Raw genomic sequence first — 22,992 nt, forward strand, 5'->3', positions numbered from 1 at the left:
TGTCTGTCAAAATTAAATTTTAGATATTTGTTTTGGTGTACTTTACAGAATGAAGAATAAAAATGTTTGATATTAAAAATGTGAGCGACTAATTTAAATAATTAATAAAAAAATGTTATATTCAAATGATTTTTTATTATCTCTGGCATTTTAGATGGAAGATACATTTCTGTCCTTATAAATTTTAACATAGCATAAGTTTGTGTATTATTTACACTTTATTAACTCGAAACTGTTTTTAATATTTTTATTTTTATTTAATTTAATTAGTTATCTTCCCCCATGTGAACCACAAGATCTCAATTATATATCTATTATCATACACTCATACTCTCTACTTTTTTTAAATAACTCTCTCTTTTACTCTCTATTTATAGACAATTTAATTAATATATAGTTCTGTATTCATATATTTTGTTTTTGTCTTTTTGAATGACAGGCACAGAATATTTTATGGGGTTCACTTTTAGATATACCACGTCCACCGGCTCAATCAATATTAATGCTACTAATTATTAATGGCTTTACATTAATAATAAAAATTCAGTTTCAGAAAGCTACTTTTACTACTATAATAAACTCAACTTTAACCGTAAGATTTAATTAAGACGTTAGCTGTAAAACTTGTCAATAATGACATAATAAATATGTTACAAACTACTTTCAATATTAGTCTATGATTTATGATTTATTTGTGTGATGAAAATTCAAGATTCAATTTTCAATATTGTTTTGAATAATAATATAATAATAAGGTACTATTATATAACTACTGACTCAGAATGGAATAATACTAAGAAGCATATTATACTGTGCTTAAAAAACTAATATCGAAAATGTTTGATAACAAAAAAAATTAGTTAAAATAGGCATAATTTATCTTATTTAACATTCATTAATTATTGTCTTATTTAACATTCATTAATTATCGTAATAATTAATAAATACTAAATAAGATAAATTCTGACTATTTTTTTTTGTCTCTCTAATAGTACCGAACTAATATATAGACAATTGGTTTATACACTTTCGAAAAAATTATTAGAGAATAAATTTGACAGATTTATTATATAAATTTTTAAAATAAAATCATTCCATTTCTAACTAATTTGACACACAGTTAAAGTTTGCATAACTCGTAATATGCATTAGATATTTAATTATTTATATGTACTATATAATTATATGGTACATCTAAATGATAGGAATTATTTAGTGTTTAATTTAAAAATAATATTTCATATTCAAATAAAATATGAAAAAAAATTATTTCATGCATTAAATAAATGCACAATTTTAAATTTATCATATAATTATTACACAATAGAAATTAGAGAAATAATAATATTATTCTTATTTTCTATAATATCATTTTTCATATAATTTTTTTGTATTATATATTTGTATAAATTTATAAAAAAATAATAATATTATCAAAATAGAAGTGGTATTATCATTTTTTTAATATGTACATACAAAATTAACTATTAAATCAGTCTTTCATGTAAAGTATATATTAAAATATAAAATATAAAATACACATTAAAAATAAATTAAGTACTACTAGCACTAGCGACTAAACAAGTACGACTACTTACTTACCACTTTTTTATTATTTTTATAAAAATAATTTCATTTGATTTTCTAATATATTATTCATTCCTCATTTTGTTAATTAAGTTTTTTTTATCATTTAGTTATTATCCTAATTTTATTTATATAATTTTTTTTAAATAATATCACTAAAAGATTAAAGACATTTAAAATACTAAATTATAAAAATACACAATAAACATATATTTATCTTATTGAAAAATAATAGTTCAAAAATTAATGGATATAATTTTTTATCAAAAAAAGTAAATATAAAATAAAATATATGTTAGTTATTTACAAAATATAAATTATACTTAAATGTCATAGAAGAATAACCCATTAAATACTATATGTTATATATAAATATATGATAGTTTGTTTGGTGGCTAATTCTTTGGGCAAATAGAAATTTTTTTTATGTAAAATCAGCAAGTCTTAAAAAAAAAAAAACTCTGCATATAATAAACTAATTACCATACCGTTTCATCATGAATGTGAAACTCATTTCAAGATGATACTGAATGAGTTAGATTAATAAGAAATTATTAATTCCATTACAATATTTAGTAATAATAAGATAACAGCCAAAGCATAGTTTATTTACACCACTTGGATGAAAAAGTAACAGCATTATTGTATTTATTATGGTTTCCAAGATATTCCACTTATAACCTCCCCAATTCCCATCTCCATTTCCAATACAGCACAAAAGTCCATAGCAAAAGTGGTAAAATAAAAAAGGGATACACATTATTCAATCACAAGAATGAAAAAGATTTCTTTATTCATTGTTTTTTTGTTTCATGGAAATGCTTTTTGCCTTTTTGAGCATCAAATTTTGGTATTAATAAAATAAACACACCCATATATATATTTTTTTAAAGCTTCAAACAACAAATATCTTTGCTTGTATGTGAAGTTGAAACTTGAAAGTTGAGAGTTGAAAGCACTTTATTGCTACACAAAAAAGAGTGGACTCATATCTCATCTTTGACAATTGACACAGTCATAGGTTTATAGTCTTCCCTACTTAAAAGGGTCTTTTGTTCACACATTCTTGTTTCTTTCTTTGATCTTTGATCTTATTTTCCATCATCATCATCATCATCTTTGTGTTGTAGCCATCATCAAATTGCAACAACAGCATCAAACACATCACATAAAACAAGATTTAACAATGGCCAAATCCAACACTACTACCAAAAACACAACCTTAACACCAAAACCAACATGGGTTTTGCCTTACAGAACAAAAAATCTGAATGAAGTCTACACTCTAGGAAGAAAATTGGGTCAAGGTCAATTTGGAACCACATACCTTTGCACACACAAAGCAACAGGATGCAAATATGCCTGTAAATCAATCCCAAAGAAGAAGCTTTTCTGCAAAGAGGATTATGATGATGTTTGGAGGGAGGTTCAGATAATGCACCATTTATCCGAGCACCCTAATGTGGTGAGGATCCATGGAACCTATGAGGACATCTCAAATGTTCATTTGGTTATGGAGGTTTGTGAGGGTGGTGAGTTGTTTGATAGGATTGTGAAGAAGGGTCAATACAGTGAGAGAGAGGCTGCAAAGGTTATTAAGACCATTGTTGAGGTTGTTGAGTCTTGTCACTCTCTTGGGGTCATGCATAGAGACCTCAAGCCTGAGAATTTCTTGTTTGATAGTGTTGAAGAAGATGCTAAGCTTAAAGCCACTGATTTTGGTTTGTCTGTGTTCTACAAACCAGGTTTGTTTCCTTTGCTTCTAGCTTCTGGTTCAGTTACTTATAGATCCCTCCTTGATACTACTTAATGAGGAAAGCATAGTATTTAAGCAAATGTTTAAGAATGTTTTGTTGCTCGATTAGGGTGACCCGTTTATTCGATTGTTTTTGACATTTTTAAGAACTAGAAAATGCAGACAATGCTTTTGTGATTTGATGTATTGGTTAAATATCATGGCCATATGGTGAAAATATTGAAATTATGGATCTTCAATTGATTGTAGTTTGTAATGGTGTTTCATCATTTGATTTGGAATCTGATCAATTTGAGAAAGAGATATATATATCTGAATATTTGAACTCTGGAAAATGGCTATGTATGTATCTTCAAGTGCTTTTGAACTTAAGATCCTTGCCTTGAAGACAATTAAATAGTTAAATTTCTCAATCTCTTTAAGGCATAGTTTACTGTTTAAAAATGATATTTGATTGTCTGTGCTTTTCAGGTGAATCTTTTACTGATGTTGTTGGAAGCCCTTACTATGTTGCGCCGGAAGTCCTGCGCAAACATTATGGACCAGAGTTAGACGTGTGGAGTGCCGGCGTTATCTTGTACATCTTACTAAGTGGAGTGCCACCATTCTGGGCAGGTACTACTCCCTCTGTTCCAAAATATCTGTATTAATTTCGAAACTGTATCTAGATATATTGAATTATGAAAGTACCAAAAGTTAAAAAGTACTAATGCAAATTATTTTATCAACAGAAACGGAGCAAGGGATCTTCAGGCAGATTTTAATGGGAAAACTTGGTTTCCACTCTGAGCCATGGCCTAGCATTTCCGGCAGCGCCAAGGATCTAATCCGGAAAATGCTAGACAGAAATCCAAAAACAAGGCTCACAGCTCACCAAGTACTTTGTAAGTCTATCATTAAATCTTGAAGAGCACGTAACTTGATTTGCACGAAACAGCTCATAGCTCATCCTTTTCTGTGTCAGGTCACCCGTGGATCGTTGATGACAATATTGCGCCGGATAAACCTCTTGATTCTGCTGTCTTATCGCGCCTGAAGCAGTTCTCTGCAATGAATAAGCTTAAGAAGATGGCGCTGCGCGTAAGGCTTTCTTATAACATCTTGTTAAGGCTAAGAATGCAGTAATCTGTTCCTGTTAGAATGAGAAAGTAATTAATTATATTTGCTAAGATAAACTTTCCATTGAATTGAAAGAAATTAATGAATGTAACTAAGATCACTTTCTTCAAAGCCTTGGCCTGAATTTCAAGCAACAATTATTATATCTATAATCTATAATTTGTAAGACACCAAAAGTTTTGAGAGCTTTTCACTTTTTTCAGCTTAAATCTTACATTTGGAACTCTATCAGAACCTCATTGTTTTCACCAGGAGCTTGAAACTGATCCTAATTCTACAATTTCAAAAGTTTTGCTTACTCGTTCCAGGTTATTGCTGAGAGGCTCTCTGAGGAAGAAATTGGTGGTCTGAAAGAGTTGTTTAAGATGCTTGATGCAGACAACAGCGGAACCATAACATTTGAAGAGCTAAAAGTTGGTTTAAAGAAAGTAGGATCTGAACTTATGGAATCCGAAATCAAGGATCTTATGGATGCAGTAAGATCAATGTTAACATTTGTTTAGTGAATCCAATTTTCCAAGTTAAGGATTAGACATAATCTTATGATGTTGTATGAAACAGGCTGATATTGATAACAGTGGTACAATTGATTATGGTGAATTCATTGCTGCTACTGTTCACTTGAATAAGCTTGAGAGAGAGGAGAACCTGTCGTCAGCATTCTCTTATTTTGACAAAGATGGAAGTGGCTACATAACCATTGATGAGATTCAACAAGCTTGTAAGGAGTTTGGTTTGGATGATGTCCATATTGATGAAATGGTCAAGGAAATTGATCAAGACAATGTAAGCATTGTTTTATCCTGCAATTATAAATTGAGATCAGATTCATTACTAGGGATTAATAGAAGACTTGTGATGCAGGATGGACAAATAGATTATGGTGAATTTGCTGCCATGATGAGAAAGGGCAATGCAGGCGGGGCGATCGGAAGGCGAACTATGAGAAGAACACTCAATTTCAAAGATGCTCTGGGAATCCCAAGGGATGGATCTGATCAATCTGCTGATGATTACCTTTAGTAATTGTTTGGTGAAAATTCTGAACAATGAAAAACTTTGGTGACATGAACCAAATTTTGTATTTATGAGAATAAACCCATTATTATAAAGGTGTTTTTCTTTAGATGTACACAAGGCTAAACACATGCTAATTCTATTAAAAGGATATAATTACAAATAATATAAAGTAAAAACAATGATAAATTGGAAGACTAAATTAAATCAGCTATCATATTTTCCACAAGACATGACTAACTATTTGAATTAAGAGTTTTGGAATTTCGAAAGTGAGAAAGTGGAAGGTTAATCACTTTAGAACTATTCCGTGGAACGCACATACAATGAAAGTTATCATTGATCCAAGGATTTGATTAATCCTTCACTTTTTTTGTTGTACAAATCTCCTTATTTTAGAGAAGCCAAATATTTGCATTGAGCAATTCCTGTCTATATTGTTGAAGAATATCTGCAGAAATTAGTCATCAACCTCAGTGTGTTCCTCTATGGACCAATGAATCTGTCAAGTATTGCTGGGTAACTAATCGAAAATTTAGGACTGTAATGTTTGATATTGTAGTTGCATCAGTAGGCACTGACCTAAAATAAGTGGTATTTAGAAGGCTAAAATGTAAATGTAAAGGCACAAGCAGCTGCAACAAATGAACCTTATTTAAAACTAAATAGAGTCAGCTAAATAGATAAACAAAATATACACTTAGCTTTTATAAGATACAAGATTCCAATAAATCTTTTTAGCATAAGTTCTGGCTCCTGAATTCATACATACCCAAAAATAAATCTTTCCTATAAATCAATATGTATAAATTATGAAATCACAAAGAGGAGCTGGTTATGGCCACTTCATGTGACAATGATGAGCTGTGTCTGCACATCAATATGAACTTATAAATCATTCAGGATAACATCTCACATGTAGCAACCATAGCATTTGCAAGAAACTAAATCAGGAGTGACGAATGCGTATATTTGCCAGTTGCGAATATTAGCCAACATGGAACTGCTTATTTCATTAGCATAGTTGCTGCCTTCACATCTTGCTGGCAAGCGGAAGATATTTGGTATGACGCCCCTGCGCAAAAATTTTGCCAGTCTTTTTCTTCCTGAACTCGACACTAACAACAGCTACTGCCTTTCCTACACGTAGGGTCTTGGCCTCAATCTCAATTTCCTCCTAACATAACAGAAGGCCACAAATAAAAAAGAAAAATCATCAAATCAACAACATCCAATATCATAAACCAAGAAGCGGATCCCCGCATTCCACTCATCGAAAAATAAAGTCTCATCCATACTGAACATTAAATCAATTCATGCCAAAATTAGAAAGGAGCATAGTTCACAAAATCATAAGCAATTGCAATAGTTTAAAGAGGGTGTCAATAAATAAAATCATAGGTTTTATCTTTGAGGGTCTCCCAATTTTTGTTTCTTGACCAGATATCAGACTGAATAGAGCTTGTAGCAGTGACCAAATTCACGGTAGCAAGACGGACAAAGAGCGAAAGATATCATATCATACTGCAATCTATCCGCACTCAGATGAATAACAATAAATTCAAACCTTTTTCTTTTAAAAATAATAGGTACTCTAGTTTGAGCTAGGCCAATATCATATTGGGAATAAAGCTCTCCCTATATATATATACTCCTTTGTTTCATAGGACTCAATATCACTTGAACCAACAATACGGTTGATCAATTCATGAAAGCCAAAGGGACCATTCCAACAGCTTCTTGAGGCATCAATGATCAAACCGAACAAAGCAAACCATTACCAAATACGTCACAGCCGCAAAACAATTTATACAAAGAGCAAATCAAGCAACTTGAATTTGTCAAAAGATTCCACATATTTTCACAATTGATAGCGGCCAATTTCATTTTGTTTCCCCCTAAAAGAACACAAAAGAAAAGAAAAGGTAAAGATAAATAGAAATGAATGATGATAGATAGATAGATACAAACATGAGCATATGCAGCATCTAAGTATGTAACATTGATCTCCACAGAAACCCCAGTCCTGCCAGACATATGCCCTAGGGTGGGAATCGCAGCTGAACCCACCACATCCACCATGGTGGCGGTGGCGCCGCCGTGCAACGAGTTGCCGGAATTCTAAGAAACAAGAGAGCGATTAGCGAAATTGAGAGAGTAAACAGAATAGAATCGAAATTGTTGAGGATTGAGAGATAAGAGCGAAGGAACGAACGAGTAAACGAGGAGGGATTTTCATGGAGCAGAGGACTCGGCCCGGTTCAACGAGATCGATGCGAAGTGCATTGATGACTAAGGGTTCCAAGAATCTTGGAGGGAGTTCATCAACAAGCGATGACGTGTCACCTCCTGGTTTCTCCAAGTACTTCTTCACCGATTCCAAGTTCATTTTCCTTCTTTCTTTCTTTCTTCTCTGCGATGCGATTTATCGAATACACTCGCTGTTTTCCTTGTTCCTCTTGTTCCTCAACCTCCCCCGTTTTGATTTTCCGTCCGTCTTTGCATTTCAGTCAACCAAGTCATGCCATCATATTATTACTAACTTTTTTTCATACAATTAAATATGTCTAAATTTTGAGTAATTATCCAAATTAACGCTAATGATTTTAAAGTGGACATTTTAATTTTTTTAAAAAAAATAATTTTTAGATTAATTTTTAAAATTTTATTCCGACAGATTTTTTATATAATAATCATTAAATTAGTTCTAAAAAATTTTAAAAACGGATATTTTAGTCTAAAAAAATTAATACATAAATCAATTTTAATGTTAATCTATTTTACTTTTTTCGGATGTCAATTTTTATTATTAACTTAGATTTGTGTATATGCACGATGACATTAATATATTCATTTTTTTCATTAAAAATAAGTAAGACGAATAATGATATTTTGAAATCTAAATTAAAATATTATTTTTAATATAAACATATTTTTTTAATAGAATATTTTTTTATTATATTAAATACAAAAATATCAAATAATTTTAATATTGAATTTCTTGTAGAATAATTTTTAATAATTTTATTAAAAATTATTTATAAAATTAATATAAAAAATAATTATTTTTACTGATATATAATTATGTAATTAAATACATGTATAAAATTATTTTAGTACATTAATTAAAATTAAATTTATTATTTTTAAATTATAAATTTAAGTTTTGAAAAAATGGTATTAGAGTTTCAGATCCAGAAGGTCAAGAGTTCGAACCTTGGTGAATCCAAAATTAGCTTTTTATAACGTGAGATGTTTATTATCCCTAGTATCTGGATGGTTATTCTGGATAGTATAGGTGATGTTCATTTTATTCATAAACCAAAGATTTAGCCCATTGTACACATTGTACATTTAGGCCATTGGCTCCCTAGCACTACTCAATATTTAAATATAAAATTATTTTTATTTTATTTTTTATAATTTTTTTTAAATGACTAGAAAAAAGATATTTTTTTATAAGATGAGCCAAACAAACCTTATATATATGCGCAAGTGAAGTGAGGGCAAGTTGGAAGAAACCTTTTGCTTTATAAATATCCGCACTTAGTTACGCACTCGAAAAAGCTAACTCTCCGTCGTATCCTTCTCATTCCTTTTAGATCCTCGATTCTACCGCCGCCACCGCCTGCCTTATCCCTCTCTCCGCCGAATATGGCGCCGCCGACGGCCGCAGCTCAAGGCGGCCAGGCACCGCAAGGGAGACAACAGCAACAACAAGGAGGCTTTGGCCTCACCGGAATTATCCGCATGGCGGTTTTCTGGTACTTCGCCTCCAAACTGTTCTCTCCTAAAAAACCTACCGAACCTTCTGCTCTCATCAACAATCTCTTCCAGAAAGGCCAACCACTGGTTCGTTCTTACACTCACTCTCTCAGTTCTTCGTGATCTCTCTCTTTCACTGTCTCTCACTAACTTCCATGCTGTTATGCTCGTTGATTAATCGATTTATGTGGATTTCGGAAATTTCAGTGCCCTTCTTTAGGTTGCGCCCTTTGTGCTTAGTTACTTAGACTGAGTTATGAATTTTGTAACTTCTAGGTTCGGTTTTTTTATTAACTGAAATTTCCTTCTGCACGGTTTCGTTGTGCAGTTTAGGTTGGATGATTTTTTTACTATCGAGTATGCTCGTTGGGTCAGTTTATTTGAACGGAGAAAACCTGTGAATAAGAGAGCTTTACTTTTTCGTAGTTGGCCGATTTGGTTTGAATCATATCAGTCCGAGTATGGTCAACTAACTCTGAATATCTGATTTAGACTTGCAAAAAATCATAATTGAATGTGAAAAGAAATTGTACGGGAAAAATTAGGGTTTTATGTAAAATAGGACAATTGCTCAATAAGGGATGCTAGGTAAAACTGAAGGCTAAATTGAGAGTTTTATGGATGATGAAAGTGAGTGGATCCTAACGGAACAGAAAGGGAAGTTGAGGGGTGAAGTGGAATACAATAGCTGCTCTTTTCTTGCCGTTAACCACCATTTTCTACATGCAATGATTACAATCATAGCCTATGAAAGCTTATTATTCTACAAAGGTTAACTCATGGTGAAAGATATGGAGGAAATTAATTTAGAGTTTGTGGGTATTATTATCTTATCTGTCTGTGTTCTGCTGTTGGAGACTTGGAGTAAATTCAAAGTGTTTGCTATAATCCTATGCCATATTGCTTCTTGTCTTGGTACTTGTTAATGTTCTTTTTTTATGGTGATTTTGTTTAGGACATGTGGTTATATATCTCTGAGCGTGAGAAGTTCAACGACTTTGGTCGTGAAAGTGCTCTTGTTTGGCATGAAACCAATATTCCATATGCTGTTTGGGGACCTGAGAGTACCAGGACTCTTACTTTGAAGTATCACGCATCTGAGGTATGACTTCCTGACTTGCTACTTCTTGTGGTGCATGATTTGCTTTCACTGATTACTGAAGAAAGTTTAAAAGTATTTTGTTTTCCCCAAGTATATTGGACTTTGTTGTGACTTGTTCTTTATTTCAGGCTTTGAAGAACAATGGGAGTCTGTATGCTCATGTTTTCTTTGCACATTCTGGATACTCGCCTGACCCAAGTGATCCAGAATACCAACCTCAAGCAGCATTTGGAAGAACACATCGTATGATTTCTTATTTATTTTCCCTTCTTGTTGATACTTCTGTTACTTTTTTAGTTTAAATTTAAGGTTTTACAAGACAGCAATATTTTTTATTGGCTTCAGCTATTGTGATATACTTGCCCAAGTCGAAAGCAGATAAAAAGAAAAGTCTATTGGGGAATTCACCGGATTCTATTGAGGGCCAAGCGACATCCAAGGTGTGCTCTTAACTCGTTTTTCAATTATTCAGTGTTGCTTAACATGATGGCACTTGCTGATTTTATGCGATGATCTCAATACATAGCAATTTTGGTTATTGTAGGTGGTTGATGATACTGAAGATGATTCTAAGGATGAAGGCCCTGTCGAGTGGGTTTCATATTGGAAACCAAATATAACTATAAACTTGGTTGCTGACTTCACACAGTATGTCAATTATTTTTGGTCCTTAGCTTTGCATGAGGGAAATATAAGAATGAACATCCAATTTTTGTGTCACCTTTCTTTTAGTGGTGAATTAGGTTTTCTGATTGGAACATTTCAAATTTGTAGATGATTAAGCTGCTTAACTATGATTCCATCCTAAATAAAACAGTTCAATGGGTACTTTGGGATGACAATTACTGAAATTCACCCTTTTCATGGCTCTCTATTCCTTCTCATGACTGATCATCCTTTACTTTTTAGTGTCTGAGCCAGTTGTTGATGGATATTCTTTCTAACGCTGCTTATAATGTTGTACTCTTCCTGTTTGCAGGTATCCAAAAACAGGCATACCACCAAACATTGCTCCATGTATCCTTGTTTTCTGTTAATTTCTTTTTCGCTACCTTCCCATTGTAGTTTGTTTTGGCTTTAGTTTTTGTATACTATATCTTCTGTATAGAGTATGGTTATATTATATGCAACATTAATGTAAAATAATGGAGAACTTCTAGATGGAGGATCTTGTACAGCTTATTGTCACTGTGGTTGTATTCTATTCACTTTTAATTTTAAAATATAAATTCCATCTTAACCCATTCATACGTTTGCACCAACAACTTTATGCTCTCCTTTCATGTTCTGTTCCAGCAACTATGAAATGCAAGTTAGCTGATCATATGTATGAGTTTCTTTAACTACAATGCCCAGACATGAATATCGATCCTTTCACTGGGAACTACTATCCAACTGTCTTTTTCAATGAGTTCTGGTTACTCAGGGATAAGTTGATAGCTTTGAATGAGACAGTAACCGAGTTACCACTTAATCTGGAGGTTGGTCCCATTAGTATGACAAAGTGGCAATTATTCATGCAGATCGACCAGTCATTTCAGATTCATCGTAATTATGGAAGCATGCTTGAAGGCGAAGCTGATGAATTAAAGGTCTGTTATCTAGAAATTTTTGGCAAAATTTTGTGTGATTTAATTCATGATGTGGGCATATCTAGTAGAGTTAATCGATATGTTGGAATCTTCTTGTTGAATGTTGAGAATAATTTGCAAGTCCTGTGTTTTTCCTATTTCTTGACTAGTTGTTTTTACTTACGTCAGAGGGTATTCTTGGAAGGAAATCCTTACCTCCTGGGAGTTACGATGATCGTATCTTTACTTCATTCTGTTTTTGACTTCTTGGCTTTCAAGAATGGTAAGTCATTTTGTATCACAATATTCAGGAAAGTTGCTCCATCAAGGAGATTCTGATGACTTTGGTTAGAGTCATAGCCTTTCATCTGACCGTTCTCTTTTTTCCCAGATATCCAATTTTGGAACAAAAATAAATCCATGGAGGGACTGTCTGCAAAGACAGTTGTTGTGAGCTTTATTTGTCAGCTTATTATCTTCCTTTATCTGCTTGACAATGACACCTCCTGGATGATTCTTGCAAGCTCTGGAATTGGTGTTGTTATTGAGTTCTGGAAAATTGGAAAAGCCATGCGTATAGAGGTATTGTCTGTGATTTTTTTTTTCATTTAGTATATCACCATATTTGATAATTGTGATTGTCGTGTAAAACTGCCATTCCTGAGAAATGACTTCTAGCTAACTTCTGTGTATTTTCATGTATACCAGTACTTACTGGCACTGTTTTATCGACCTTTTTGTTTGAATGAGAATACTCTTATGTTCTTCAACGCTGTTTGATTTCTGCAATCTGCAATTTATTCTATTCTTTGTTTCCAGATTGATAGGACAGGAAAGATACCTATGTTGAGGCTCCGAGATCGAGAGTCATATGTAAGGAACAAGACAAAGGAGTATGATGATATTGCAATGAAGTATTTATCCTATGTTCTATTTCTCCTTGTTGCTGGCTTCTCCATTTACTCATTGATGTATGAGCGTCACAAGAGTTGGTATTCTTGGATTTTGTCTTCACTCACAAGCTGTGTCTACATGTTTGGTAAGCACTCTTCTAGTTCATTCAACTATAATTGTATTCTGGAGGAGATACTACCAGTTATATATATAACTTGCCTTAGTTTGATCTCTAATCTCTACTGGAAACTGGCGCAGGTTTTATTATGATGTGCCCTCAGTTGTTCATCAACTACAAGCTTAAATCTGTTGCTCATCTACCTTGGAGACAAATGACTTACAAGTTCCTCAATACCATCATTGATGATCTTTTTGCCTTTGTCATCAAAATGCCAACACTACATCGTCTCTCTGTCTTCCGCGATGGTAAGATTGGGATCATGACCACATGCTATTCTGCAACTGCCACATATACCATGCATAATATCCTTTAGGAGTATATGCATGTAATATAGAACACCTTGCTCTTTTCCTTTTCCTTTCCTCCTACAAATGACATGCCAATCTTCGACTATTTGCCTTTCTAGAGATTCGGAGGTGGTACCAAATTTATAGAATAGGTCTGGCAGCACTTGTTTTGTTGTGCTATATTGCAGCTTTGTTTAACCTTTCATGACTGTGGGAACGGTTAACCTTTTTCTGTGACAGAATAGGTGGCCTTTTGTCTTTCAATCTACTAGTATGGTGCCCAATGCCTGATGTTCATCCTAGTTCATTATTTAGGGTCCATGCAAATGTTAATTATGTCGCCCTTGTCATTTTCTAAATATATTTCCATTAACTTGATATCTTTTACCCTTTCCTTGATTTCAGATCTCATCTTCCTCATATATTTATACCAACGGTGGATCTATCCAGTGGATAAGAAACGTGTAAATGAGTTTGGTTTTGGAGGCGAGGATGACGATCAGGCTGTAGAATCTTCAGAGGTGGTTGCTGCAAAGGAAGAAGAGAAGAAAACCAATTGATTTAGTTTCCTGTCGGCCACTTTTGATAGAATTCTACAGTGAACACCATAAACTGCAGAATTCAAATGGGGACTAATTTATTTTTCTCCCCCATTTTTTTTCTTTGCTTTACATTTGCTATTAGATAGGACTGAAGGATGAAGTATCTATACAGCTTTTTGTTTGTGTTTTGTGAAGTAGAATTTCCTTAACAAGAATATCTTTAGTGTTATTTATTTATATTTGTCATCTCAGATGTCACCGGTTACATGTATTTTTTTTACCACTTTCCTAGTGTATTTTTTAAAAATTAAATTATCTTTCTACTAAAATTGTTTGTATTGTAACTTTGAAAGTTGTGTTGCACATTTTTATTATCATCTAGGCCACACCAAACTAGATTAGTGGCTTACTCTTCCACCATCTTCTCCCTCCTCTCATCATGCCAAGAGCAGCATATTTTGATATGAGAAAAGAAAAAGTTACATGAACAATAGAAAAATGAACGAGGATTTGGTCCTGCTAGAAGACTAATTCCTAATGGTTCAACATGGCATCTTTAATAAAAGAATGTCTGGAAACGGAGCTCCCAGCGAGTGTAGTTGGAATGAGGGGAATAGTGGAATACGTGGTGAATGGTTAATCTTGCCAATAGAAAGCTTACGTGGCGTGATCCACTCCTCGGAAATCTAATTATGATAATAATGTGTGGATAAGAATCTCCAGTGTGTATGCCACACACACACAAAGGCACTAAACTCCAATTTCTATTTTTACTTTTTCTACATTCATAACATTATACTTTCTCTCTCCAACTCACAACTCTTCCCACAAGCTCCTCAACTGTCCTACAGAGGTACCCCTTCCTCTACTTCAACTTCTCTGCCTCCGAAACCATAACGCCATCTTGCATTGACTATGCAGTATAAATTACCAGTATTGTTATCTTTGAATCTTGTTGATGTCTATTTTTTACCTCTATTTTTGGGTCCAGAATTCCACTTTGGATGGGTGATTCGAGCATGAAAGGTTTAAATTATCATTATCACTAATAGTTAACAATCTTTCAGGAGGAGCTGCCAAGGGTAGAATCATGGATAGCACCCAAAAGGGAGCCCTTATAAGCAATGAAGGTCTTAAAGATTTACCACTCATGGTATATTCTCCACTGCTCTACTTTATGGCAAATTCATTATGCCCTTACTCAGTTACATTTACTTTAACATGTGACTGTGACTGTGATTAGCCTTAACTATTCCCATCATGTCGAGCCTTTAGACAGCAATACTGATCTTCATTTCTGTGAAGTATAATAACAAACAAGAAAAGGATATGAACGTAATTATGCAAACAGAATTAGAATCAGGGTAGTTAAAATTCTATTAGGTTCTGTTTAGTTATTTAGTGCTGGTAGTCTTGCTGGCCAAGGCAGAGGTAATGCATGTATATATAAGTGTAGAGCATGTATAATCAGTTAGGCTACTTGTTCTTCATTTTTACCAATATTGAATAATCTTCTTCAAGTTTACTGTTTCTTGCAACACACTCAACACTGTTGCTTTCAACTTCCTCCATACAATAATCTCAAATCATGAGTTATTCTTTCTCGAATGATTATGTGATTAGAAACATCCATGTTTTATTTGAAAAGTTACCCTGAATATTAGTATATTACAGTTAGTACTTAGGAACTCATAAACTTGTTATTGTATGATGGGCTCATAGAAGCTTATTGTCAACTTTTGGCAATGGTGAAACAGGAACTGCAGCAATACAGGAATAACCAAAGAAAGTTAAGCTCTAGTCGAGAAGAGATTCATGATCAATCTCGCTGCCTTATCTGCACACGGGACAACAGTTGTCAAACAGTTTATTCAAGAACCAAACTGATGAATACTTTGATTGGAAGGGGGAAGCCACAGGAAGCTCAGTCCATCTTCAATAGTTTAACAGAACAAGGACATAGGCCAACTCTTATAACATACACAGCTCTTGTGGCTGCCCTCACCCGCCAGAAGCGTTTCAAATCCATTAATTCGCTTCTTTCTAAAGTTGTAGAGAATGGAATGAAGCCTGATTCAATACTTCTCAATGCTATGATCAACGCCTTTTCCGATTCTGGCAAGGTTGATGAAGCCATGAAAATCTTTCAAAAGATGAAGGAGTATGGATGTAAACCTACAACTAGTACTTATAATACTCTCATTAAAGGATTTGGAGTTGCCGGAAGGCCTTCCGAAGCTATGAAATTGCTAGAGATGATGGGTCAGGATGAAAATGTAAAAGCTAACGAGAGAACATATAATATTCTCAACCAAGCCTGGTGCACCCAGAAGAATCTTGAAGAGGCATGGAATGTTATGTACAAGATGGTAGCGTCGGGCCTGCAGCCCGATGTTGTCACCTTCAACACGTTCGCAAGGGCTTATGCTCAGAATGGTGAGACAGAAAAGGCGGAAAGGTTGATATTGAAAATGAAGTACAATAGAGTGAGACCTAATGAACGAACTTGTGGTATCATAATAAGCGGTTATTGTAAAGAAGGCAATATGACAGAGGCCTTGAGGTTTCTTTACAGAATGAAGGAGCTTGGAGTTCAACCGAATCTTGTCATTTTCAACTCTCTAATCAAAGGATATTTAGACATTACAGACACAAATGGGGTAGATGAGGTGAGTTCTCATATCTGATGCTTTTTATGAGATCAACATTTTCCTTTAAGCATTCCCCTCTATAATAAAAGAGAGCAAGATTTTTATATTGAGATAGTAATCTTATGTTGCATGTATATTTTGTGCTTGTATCATGTTGGTCTATAAGTATTTAGTATCAGATTTGTGATAAAAATAGTAACTCACAAATGAAAATTGGGCAGGCACTAACATTGATGGAAGAATTTGGGATAAAACCAGATGTGGTGACATTTAGTACCATCATGAATGGATGGAGCTCAGCAGGTCTTATGAAAAATTGCGAGGAGATATTCGAAGACATGGTGAAGGCTGGGATAGAGCCTGATATCCACGCATACAGCATCCTTGCAAAAGGTTATGTGCGTGCTGGACAGCCACGAAAAGCCGAGGCTCTTCTGGCTTCCATGAGAAAATATGGTGTCCATCCAAATGTTGTGATCTTTACTACCATCATCAGTGGATGGTGTGCCGCAGGAAGAATGGACCGTGCTGTTAAACTCTATGACAGAATGCATGAAATGGGAACTCCGGCAAACTTGAAAACTTATGAGACTTTAATATGGGGATATGGAGAAGCAAAACAACCTTGGAAAGCAGAAGAATTACTTGTTATCATGGAAGGGAGGGGTGTTGCCCCAGAAACAACCACCATACAACTGGTTGCTGATGCTTGGCGCGCCATTGGTTTTTCCAAGGAAGCCAAGAGAATTCTAAATGCTTTAGAAGACGACACTGAGCTGGATCAGAATCTTGAAGTCAACAAGATACCGATTCAAAGCTTGGACAGGATTTATAATAAAGAGCAACTCAGTGATTCCCACTCTAATCCACTGCAGATGCCTGATGTATTGGTAACTCATCCAGGGAGAACAATGAATGGCAACATAAGAAGCAAAATGATAGTCAATGCATCTGTCATTTCGCAGAAGGCTACCACTTGCATTGTTTTCGTTCGAACAAGTTCATACAGGGTTCAGCCACTTACTGTAAGTAAGCAGCAAACTCAAAACAACATTTATAGGCCCCTCCTTGAATGTTGCAGGGCAGTGCCAATACATTGTTAAGGTGACCTTCAGCTATGGCGGCTATGCGCAAATCCTGTCAAAATAGATTTCATTTGCTTCTATGAAATTGTAAATATCATCCGTGGACCAGGGAAAAAGGAAGACACACTTGCAGTTTTTACAAAATGCTGGTGTAAAATATTCATGTTCAGTTGCCAAAGAAATGTAATGTATGAGATACACGATGATTGAAATCATTCATTTACATTGCTATGTATGGTGCACGTTTTAGGGAAGTCCGTCTTCTATAAAATACTTGTAAAGAAAGCGAAGAATACACATTATTCAGTTCTTTAGTACTTTACCAACATCACAAGCAAGAACAGATCACTATCAATCTTTCGGGTCTTAATATCTCTCCACATCAAACCATTCACCATATCTAAATGTAGCATTGCATGCCTTGCACTTTTGGTTTCAAAGTTAAAAAGTTTAATTTCGATGCACTGCAAGTGTAAAATCATTTTACATGTGTATCCAATCACATAATTTACATTAATAAAAATAATTTACATTAACAGCGTGAATGTAAAATATTTTATATTGTCACTGCATCAAATTAAACTCTTTTAAATTTATTCGTGCGTACAATCCAAATATATTTATCGTGAGTTATCTAATAATATTGAGACCCTAATTTCAAATTTTAGCATTATTAAACTACTCTTCTATATTAGCCCATAACAATAATAAAGAAGTCTTATGGCCCACAAATTCAGCCCAACAGAATACATAAATTTAGTTCTAATTTTAGTCTTTATTAGTTTATCTTATCTTATCTTTATGTTATCTTCTCTTCTTATCTTATCTTTATTTTTATCTTTCATAGGACAATGTTCTATATATATTTAATTTTACCCTCATAGTTTACAACACAATGTTCAATTCAATCAATTAATAAATCAATAAAAATTATTTCTTTGCTTTCCCTATTCTTTCACAATTTTATCATGGTATCAGAGCCTTGGTATCCTCTTTGAAGAGGATACATAAACTATCATCTTTCGATGAGAAATCACCCTATATCTTTTTCAACCACCTCTCACAATGAATAATCAATCTTCCAATTCAGTTCAAGATCCAACCAATCTTTGTTAAAGGCATCCAAGTAAAAATCCTACCCCAGTTTTGGTTACCCCGGTACTTTACCAGCAATTCCGTCTGCACCTCCTTTCTTCTGACAATTTTGTCTGCATTCTGTTTCAGCAGTCATATCTGCATTTTGTTTCAGCAGTTTAATCTGCATATGTTTTAGCAGTTTCATCTGCACTCTTATTGCGCTCCACGCGCCCTCTTTTTTTATCGCGCTCTATGCGCCATTTGAAGTTATTGCGTCATACGTACACATTTTTTTGAAGATCGCTGCTCAAGCACAGCATCTCCTTTTATATTTTTGCCGCCGGCAGCTCAAGCTCCGCTGCGCGCATTTTTTGAAGATCGCTGCTCAAGTACAGCATCTCCTTTAGTATTTTTGCCGCCGGCAGCTCAAGCTCCGCTGCGCGCATTTTTTGAAGATCGCTACTCAAGTACAACATCTCCTTTTATATTTTTGCCGCTAGCAGCTCAAGCTCCGCTGCGCGCATTTTTTGAAGATCGCTACTCAAGTACAGCATCTCCTTTTATATTTTTGCCGCCGGCAGCTCAAGCTCCGCCGCACGCATCTTCTTCCGTGTCACTACGTCAGACGCGTCTTCCTCAACAATTTCATTGGAACTTATCCAAGCTGTGGATTATTGACATCTTTCATCCACCAACTTGCGGGGGCGTATTAAACTACTCTTCTATATTAGCCCATGACAACAATAAAGAAGTCTTATGGCCCACAAATTCAGCCCAACAGAATACATAAATTCAGTTCTAATTTTAGTCTTTATTAGTTTATCTTATCTTATCTTTATGTTATCTTCTCTTCTTATGTTATCTTTACTTTTATCTTTCATAGGACAATGTTCTATATATATTTAGTTTTACCCTCATAATTTACAACACAATGTTCAATTCAATCAATTAATAAATCAATAAAAATTATTTCTTTGCTTTCCCTATTCTTTCCCAATTTTATCAAGCATTGTTAATGTATCCAAGAAAATCAACAAAGAATGTTGAATGATAATTATAAAAAGAGATCCCTTTTAATAATTTAATGTTAATGCATTATAGCAATAAGTGGTAAGTTGAAGTAATTTAGCACTTCTTTTTTTAATAAATTTGATTAGTATAGGTTATTTTAGTATATATTTGACTAGTCAATTATTCTAAACTCGTCGGATTACTTGACACTAAAACTCGAATACATATATAAAATTACTTTATATTATAAGCAAGCTTTAAGTGAGGCAATGGAGGGGCATGCTTGCCTCCAAACCTTTTATAAAAAAATAAAGGGAAAATGACACTTCTCTCTCCTGAGAGATACTAAAATAACACTTCCCTCCCCTTTATTTGTAAAATGTACAGTTTAATCCATTTAGTTAAAAATGTTAACAGAATATTTTATTTAAAAAAATTAAATATTTTATTCAATAAAATTAATATTCTAATTTACCATACTATCCTTTTATATTTATTTACTAACTAAACTCAATTTCTGAGTTAGGATTTCAATTCCCTCACAGTCGCGTTCCAGCGCTATTTCTCTTTCAATCTCTTCAATTTCCTTTGGTTGTCTCTGCCATCGCTACCTAGGTGCTGCCATTGCTGCATAGCTTTGTGTAATCATCGCCGTTATTATCAATTCAAGTAATAAGGTTTGACATCCTTTTCTCAAACTCAATTAATTTACAAAAAAAATTCATATCATTGGCAATTCTGGATATATCCCTAAACCCTTCATTTTTGCTATCCCTAAATCCTTTTCTTCGTCGTTTCTGTTATAGTTATTCATTATTAATTACGCCAATTTTTTTTTCATATTAGGAAAATGTCTACCAATATTGAAGCTATATCTAGTGTTAATGAGTACGATGGAACTGAACCCCCTATTGAACAATTATTTACCGATAGTGATGAAGAATATGATGTTAATAAGGATCAATGCGTAGAGAGTTATTTGGATGATGAGGAGTGGAATGAGGATGACTACACTTCAGAGGAAGAAAGTGAAGTAGAAGTTAACATAGAGAATGAAGGTGAGATAATGAAAAGATTTGATGTTAAAGATAATGAAAAAATTAGTCTAGAAAAGTTTATGATATTTCTTGACGTACATGAGTTCAGGAGTGTATTAAGAGATTACATAATTCAAGAGAATTTTGATATAATAAGAGTGAAAAATGAGAAAGTAAGAGTGACTGCCATTTGAGCTTCTGAAGGTTGTCCTTGGAGGATTCATGTTTCTCCTTCTACAGATGGTATTGCTTTTATGATCAAGAGTTATGAGCCAAGGCATACTTGTATTAGAAAATCTGAGAAGAGAAATGCTAATTCTACATGGACAGCAAAAAAGTTAAAACAATCTTTAAATGCTGATCCAAAAATGAGCTATGAACTCATGTCTAATGAATTGATTACTAAGTTTGGAGTTGAAACCCATCCTAAGCAATTATATAGGGCCAGAAGAAAAGGAAGAAAAGAAGTTGAAGGTTCTCATGCTTAAGAAAATAGTTAAGTTTGATAATCTGTTACTAGAAAAAAACAGGGAAAGCATAGTAAGATTGGAGTACTATGATCAAATGACATAGTAAGATTGGAGTACTATGATCAAAAAACAGGGGGAGCAATTATATATACAAATGTATTTTTTTACCTTTTCAAATTACAGGAAATTTCAGCAAGTGAATTACAAACTTCAATGATAAAACAAACTCAACAACATGCTTCAGCACAAGCTAAAGCAAAGTCACAACTACAAGCCAAACAAATAAAAAGGGTTAGATTTATCTAACTTTACAACAAATATATGTTTATTAATAGCTTTTGTAAAAGCAAAAAATTAAAATTCACTATTTATTTGATGTTGCAGGATATTAGGAAAGATAAACTTCTTAGAAAGCATTCTTCAAATTTGACGATTCAATGAGTATTCAGAAGTTTCAAGAGTTGGGTATTGGAGATTGCAGCTTGTACAAGGGACAATACACCAACATAAAAACATATTCTATTATGCACAATGCTCTTTATTTAGATTAAGAAACTTACTTTGTAGGGATGTGAAGGAATGAGATGTTGATTTTTTAAATTTGGGATTTATTCATCTCGACTTGTTTTTAAATTTTGATAAAGTTGTTAATAAATTTCAATAGTTTTATGAAACAAATTATTTATCAATATTAATTGTTATACATATTAGCAGTGGTAAGATTTTTTATTTAATGTTAAAATAATAGTAAAATATAAAAATAATTATTAACGAAAATTTTGGTAAAATCACAATTTAATAATTAAAAAATTATTGAAGGGTATATTAGAAAAAATAATTTAATTATTAATTTTTTAAAAATATTTTAGTAAAAATATAATTTAATCAATAAAAAAATAATTTATTAAAGGGTATTTTAGTAAGCAAAATTTAATGACAAAAAAATAAAATTTTTTACTAAAGGATATTTTTGTAAAAATAATTTTGTTTTTAAAAAAAATGAATAAAGTTAACATTAGTTAACACAAAATTTAAAATGGATTAAAGAGGGGTTTTTTTAAAGGTTACAGGGGAAGGGAATGTATATTTTATAAATAGAGGGGAGGAGAGTGTCATTTTAATATCTCTAAGGGGAGGAAAATGACATTTTCTCAAAAATAAATAATAGTTTAGTTGGTTCAAATATTTTATTATGACTTAAAACACTTAATTAAATTCTGATTTGTTTTTTTATTATATAATAATTTTTAGTTTTAAACATTAAAAATATATTGGATTTTGGCCAAATTGGATGGCCTTTGTTGGCTTCACAATACATTAAAACTAAAAAATCAAATCAAATCAAATAAAAAAAAGTCATCTAACAAAAGAAATATAATAAAAAAAATGTTCAGTTGAATTGCATGCTTGTATATATACCGCATTGAGAAAGGAAGGTCGTTTCTTTATTTTCATCATAAATGACAGTAATCCTAATTTGATTCAAATTTTAAATTGAAAACTATTTAAAATTAATTAATTATCTATAATTTAATTTTAGTTTCAATTTCACCTCATTGTGCATTATAAAACATTCATACTTTCTCGATTTCTAATCATAACTGCATGCATTCCTAATCTTCCTCTTGGATTAACAACTGATCGCACAAAATCCTCATTCCCCTTGATTACCACCAAACCCTGCACTGTATCTTTCCTGTTTAATTCCCTTTTACACTTATTAGTTGTAAGGTAGAATAGTCATATTTTTTAAGTCTCCAACATGCATAACCCACAAAACATGATTGATGAGATCTCCTCAGCCGCCACAACACAAAACATGATTGATGAAATCTCTTCC

The 22,992-nt window shown here is 33.1% G+C and overlaps 5 protein-coding genes across 7 annotated transcripts in view; 4 read left to right on the forward strand and 1 right to left on the reverse strand.

The window, feature by feature from the left end:
- The first annotated feature begins 2,502 nt into the window (after positions 1-2,502).
- LOC107463389 (calcium-dependent protein kinase SK5) lies at positions 2,503-5,607 on the forward strand. The gene is made up of 7 exons (XM_016082173.3): positions 2,503-3,332; positions 3,815-3,958; positions 4,075-4,227; positions 4,308-4,423; positions 4,771-4,938; positions 5,024-5,248; positions 5,327-5,607. Exons 1-7 carry the CDS (start codon positions 2,774-2,776, stop codon positions 5,483-5,485), a joined length of 1,524 nt encoding a protein of 507 aa, XP_015937659.1. The 5' UTR covers positions 2,503-2,773; the 3' UTR covers positions 5,486-5,607.
- A 508-nt stretch (positions 5,608-6,115) lies between these two features.
- On the reverse strand, positions 6,116-8,017 carry LOC107463391 (uncharacterized). The gene is made up of 3 exons (XM_016082174.3): positions 7,695-8,017; positions 7,451-7,600; positions 6,116-6,656 (listed from the first exon to the last, which is right to left on the reverse strand). Exons 1-3 carry the CDS (start codon positions 7,866-7,868, stop codon positions 6,513-6,515), a joined length of 468 nt encoding a protein of 155 aa, XP_015937660.1. The 5' UTR covers positions 7,869-8,017; the 3' UTR covers positions 6,116-6,512.
- Positions 8,018-8,989: 972 nt separating this feature from the next.
- On the forward strand, positions 8,990-14,067 carry LOC107463388 (uncharacterized). The gene is made up of 12 exons (XM_016082172.3): positions 8,990-9,331; positions 10,200-10,346; positions 10,475-10,589; positions 10,692-10,786; positions 10,891-10,994; positions 11,326-11,363; positions 11,703-11,938; positions 12,107-12,200; positions 12,309-12,499; positions 12,737-12,956; positions 13,070-13,237; positions 13,685-14,067. Exons 1-12 carry the CDS (start codon positions 9,134-9,136, stop codon positions 13,837-13,839), a joined length of 1,761 nt encoding a protein of 586 aa, XP_015937658.1. The 5' UTR covers positions 8,990-9,133; the 3' UTR covers positions 13,840-14,067.
- Positions 14,068-14,212: 145 nt separating this feature from the next.
- LOC107463387 (pentatricopeptide repeat-containing protein At5g21222) lies at positions 14,213-17,792 on the forward strand. Of its 3 annotated transcripts, none has more exons than XM_016082171.3 (4): positions 14,213-14,674; positions 14,889-14,974; positions 15,579-16,490; positions 16,694-17,792. In XM_016082171.3, the coding sequence occupies exons 2-4, from the start codon at positions 14,912-14,914 to the stop codon at positions 17,573-17,575; spliced, it is 1,857 nt and encodes a 618-aa protein (XP_015937657.1). In that variant the 5' UTR covers positions 14,213-14,674; positions 14,889-14,911; the 3' UTR covers positions 17,576-17,792. The 3 variants fall into 3 exon arrangements, with proteins under 3 accessions (XP_015937657.1, XP_015937656.1, XP_052108742.1); XM_016082170.3 differs by having other exon boundaries at positions 14,591-14,754; XM_052252782.1 differs by lacking the exon at positions 14,213-14,674 and having other exon boundaries at positions 14,769-14,974.
- A 2,703-nt stretch (positions 17,793-20,495) lies between these two features.
- The window catches only part of LOC107463359 (amino acid permease 4-like), an 8,247-nt gene continuing 5,750 nt past the window's right edge, over positions 20,496-22,992 (forward strand). The window contains exons 1-2 of the mRNA XM_052253441.1: positions 20,496-20,703; positions 22,877-22,883. Of these exons, the coding sequence (XP_052109401.1) occupies positions 20,496-20,703; positions 22,877-22,883 (215 nt within the window). The remainder of the gene's footprint in view (positions 20,704-22,876; positions 22,884-22,992) is intronic.

This window comes from Arachis duranensis, chromosome 8 (genome assembly GCF_000817695.3).
Source record: "Arachis duranensis cultivar V14167 chromosome 8, aradu.V14167.gnm2.J7QH, whole genome shotgun sequence".
Taxonomy (NCBI): domain Eukaryota; kingdom Viridiplantae; phylum Streptophyta; class Magnoliopsida; order Fabales; family Fabaceae; genus Arachis; species Arachis duranensis.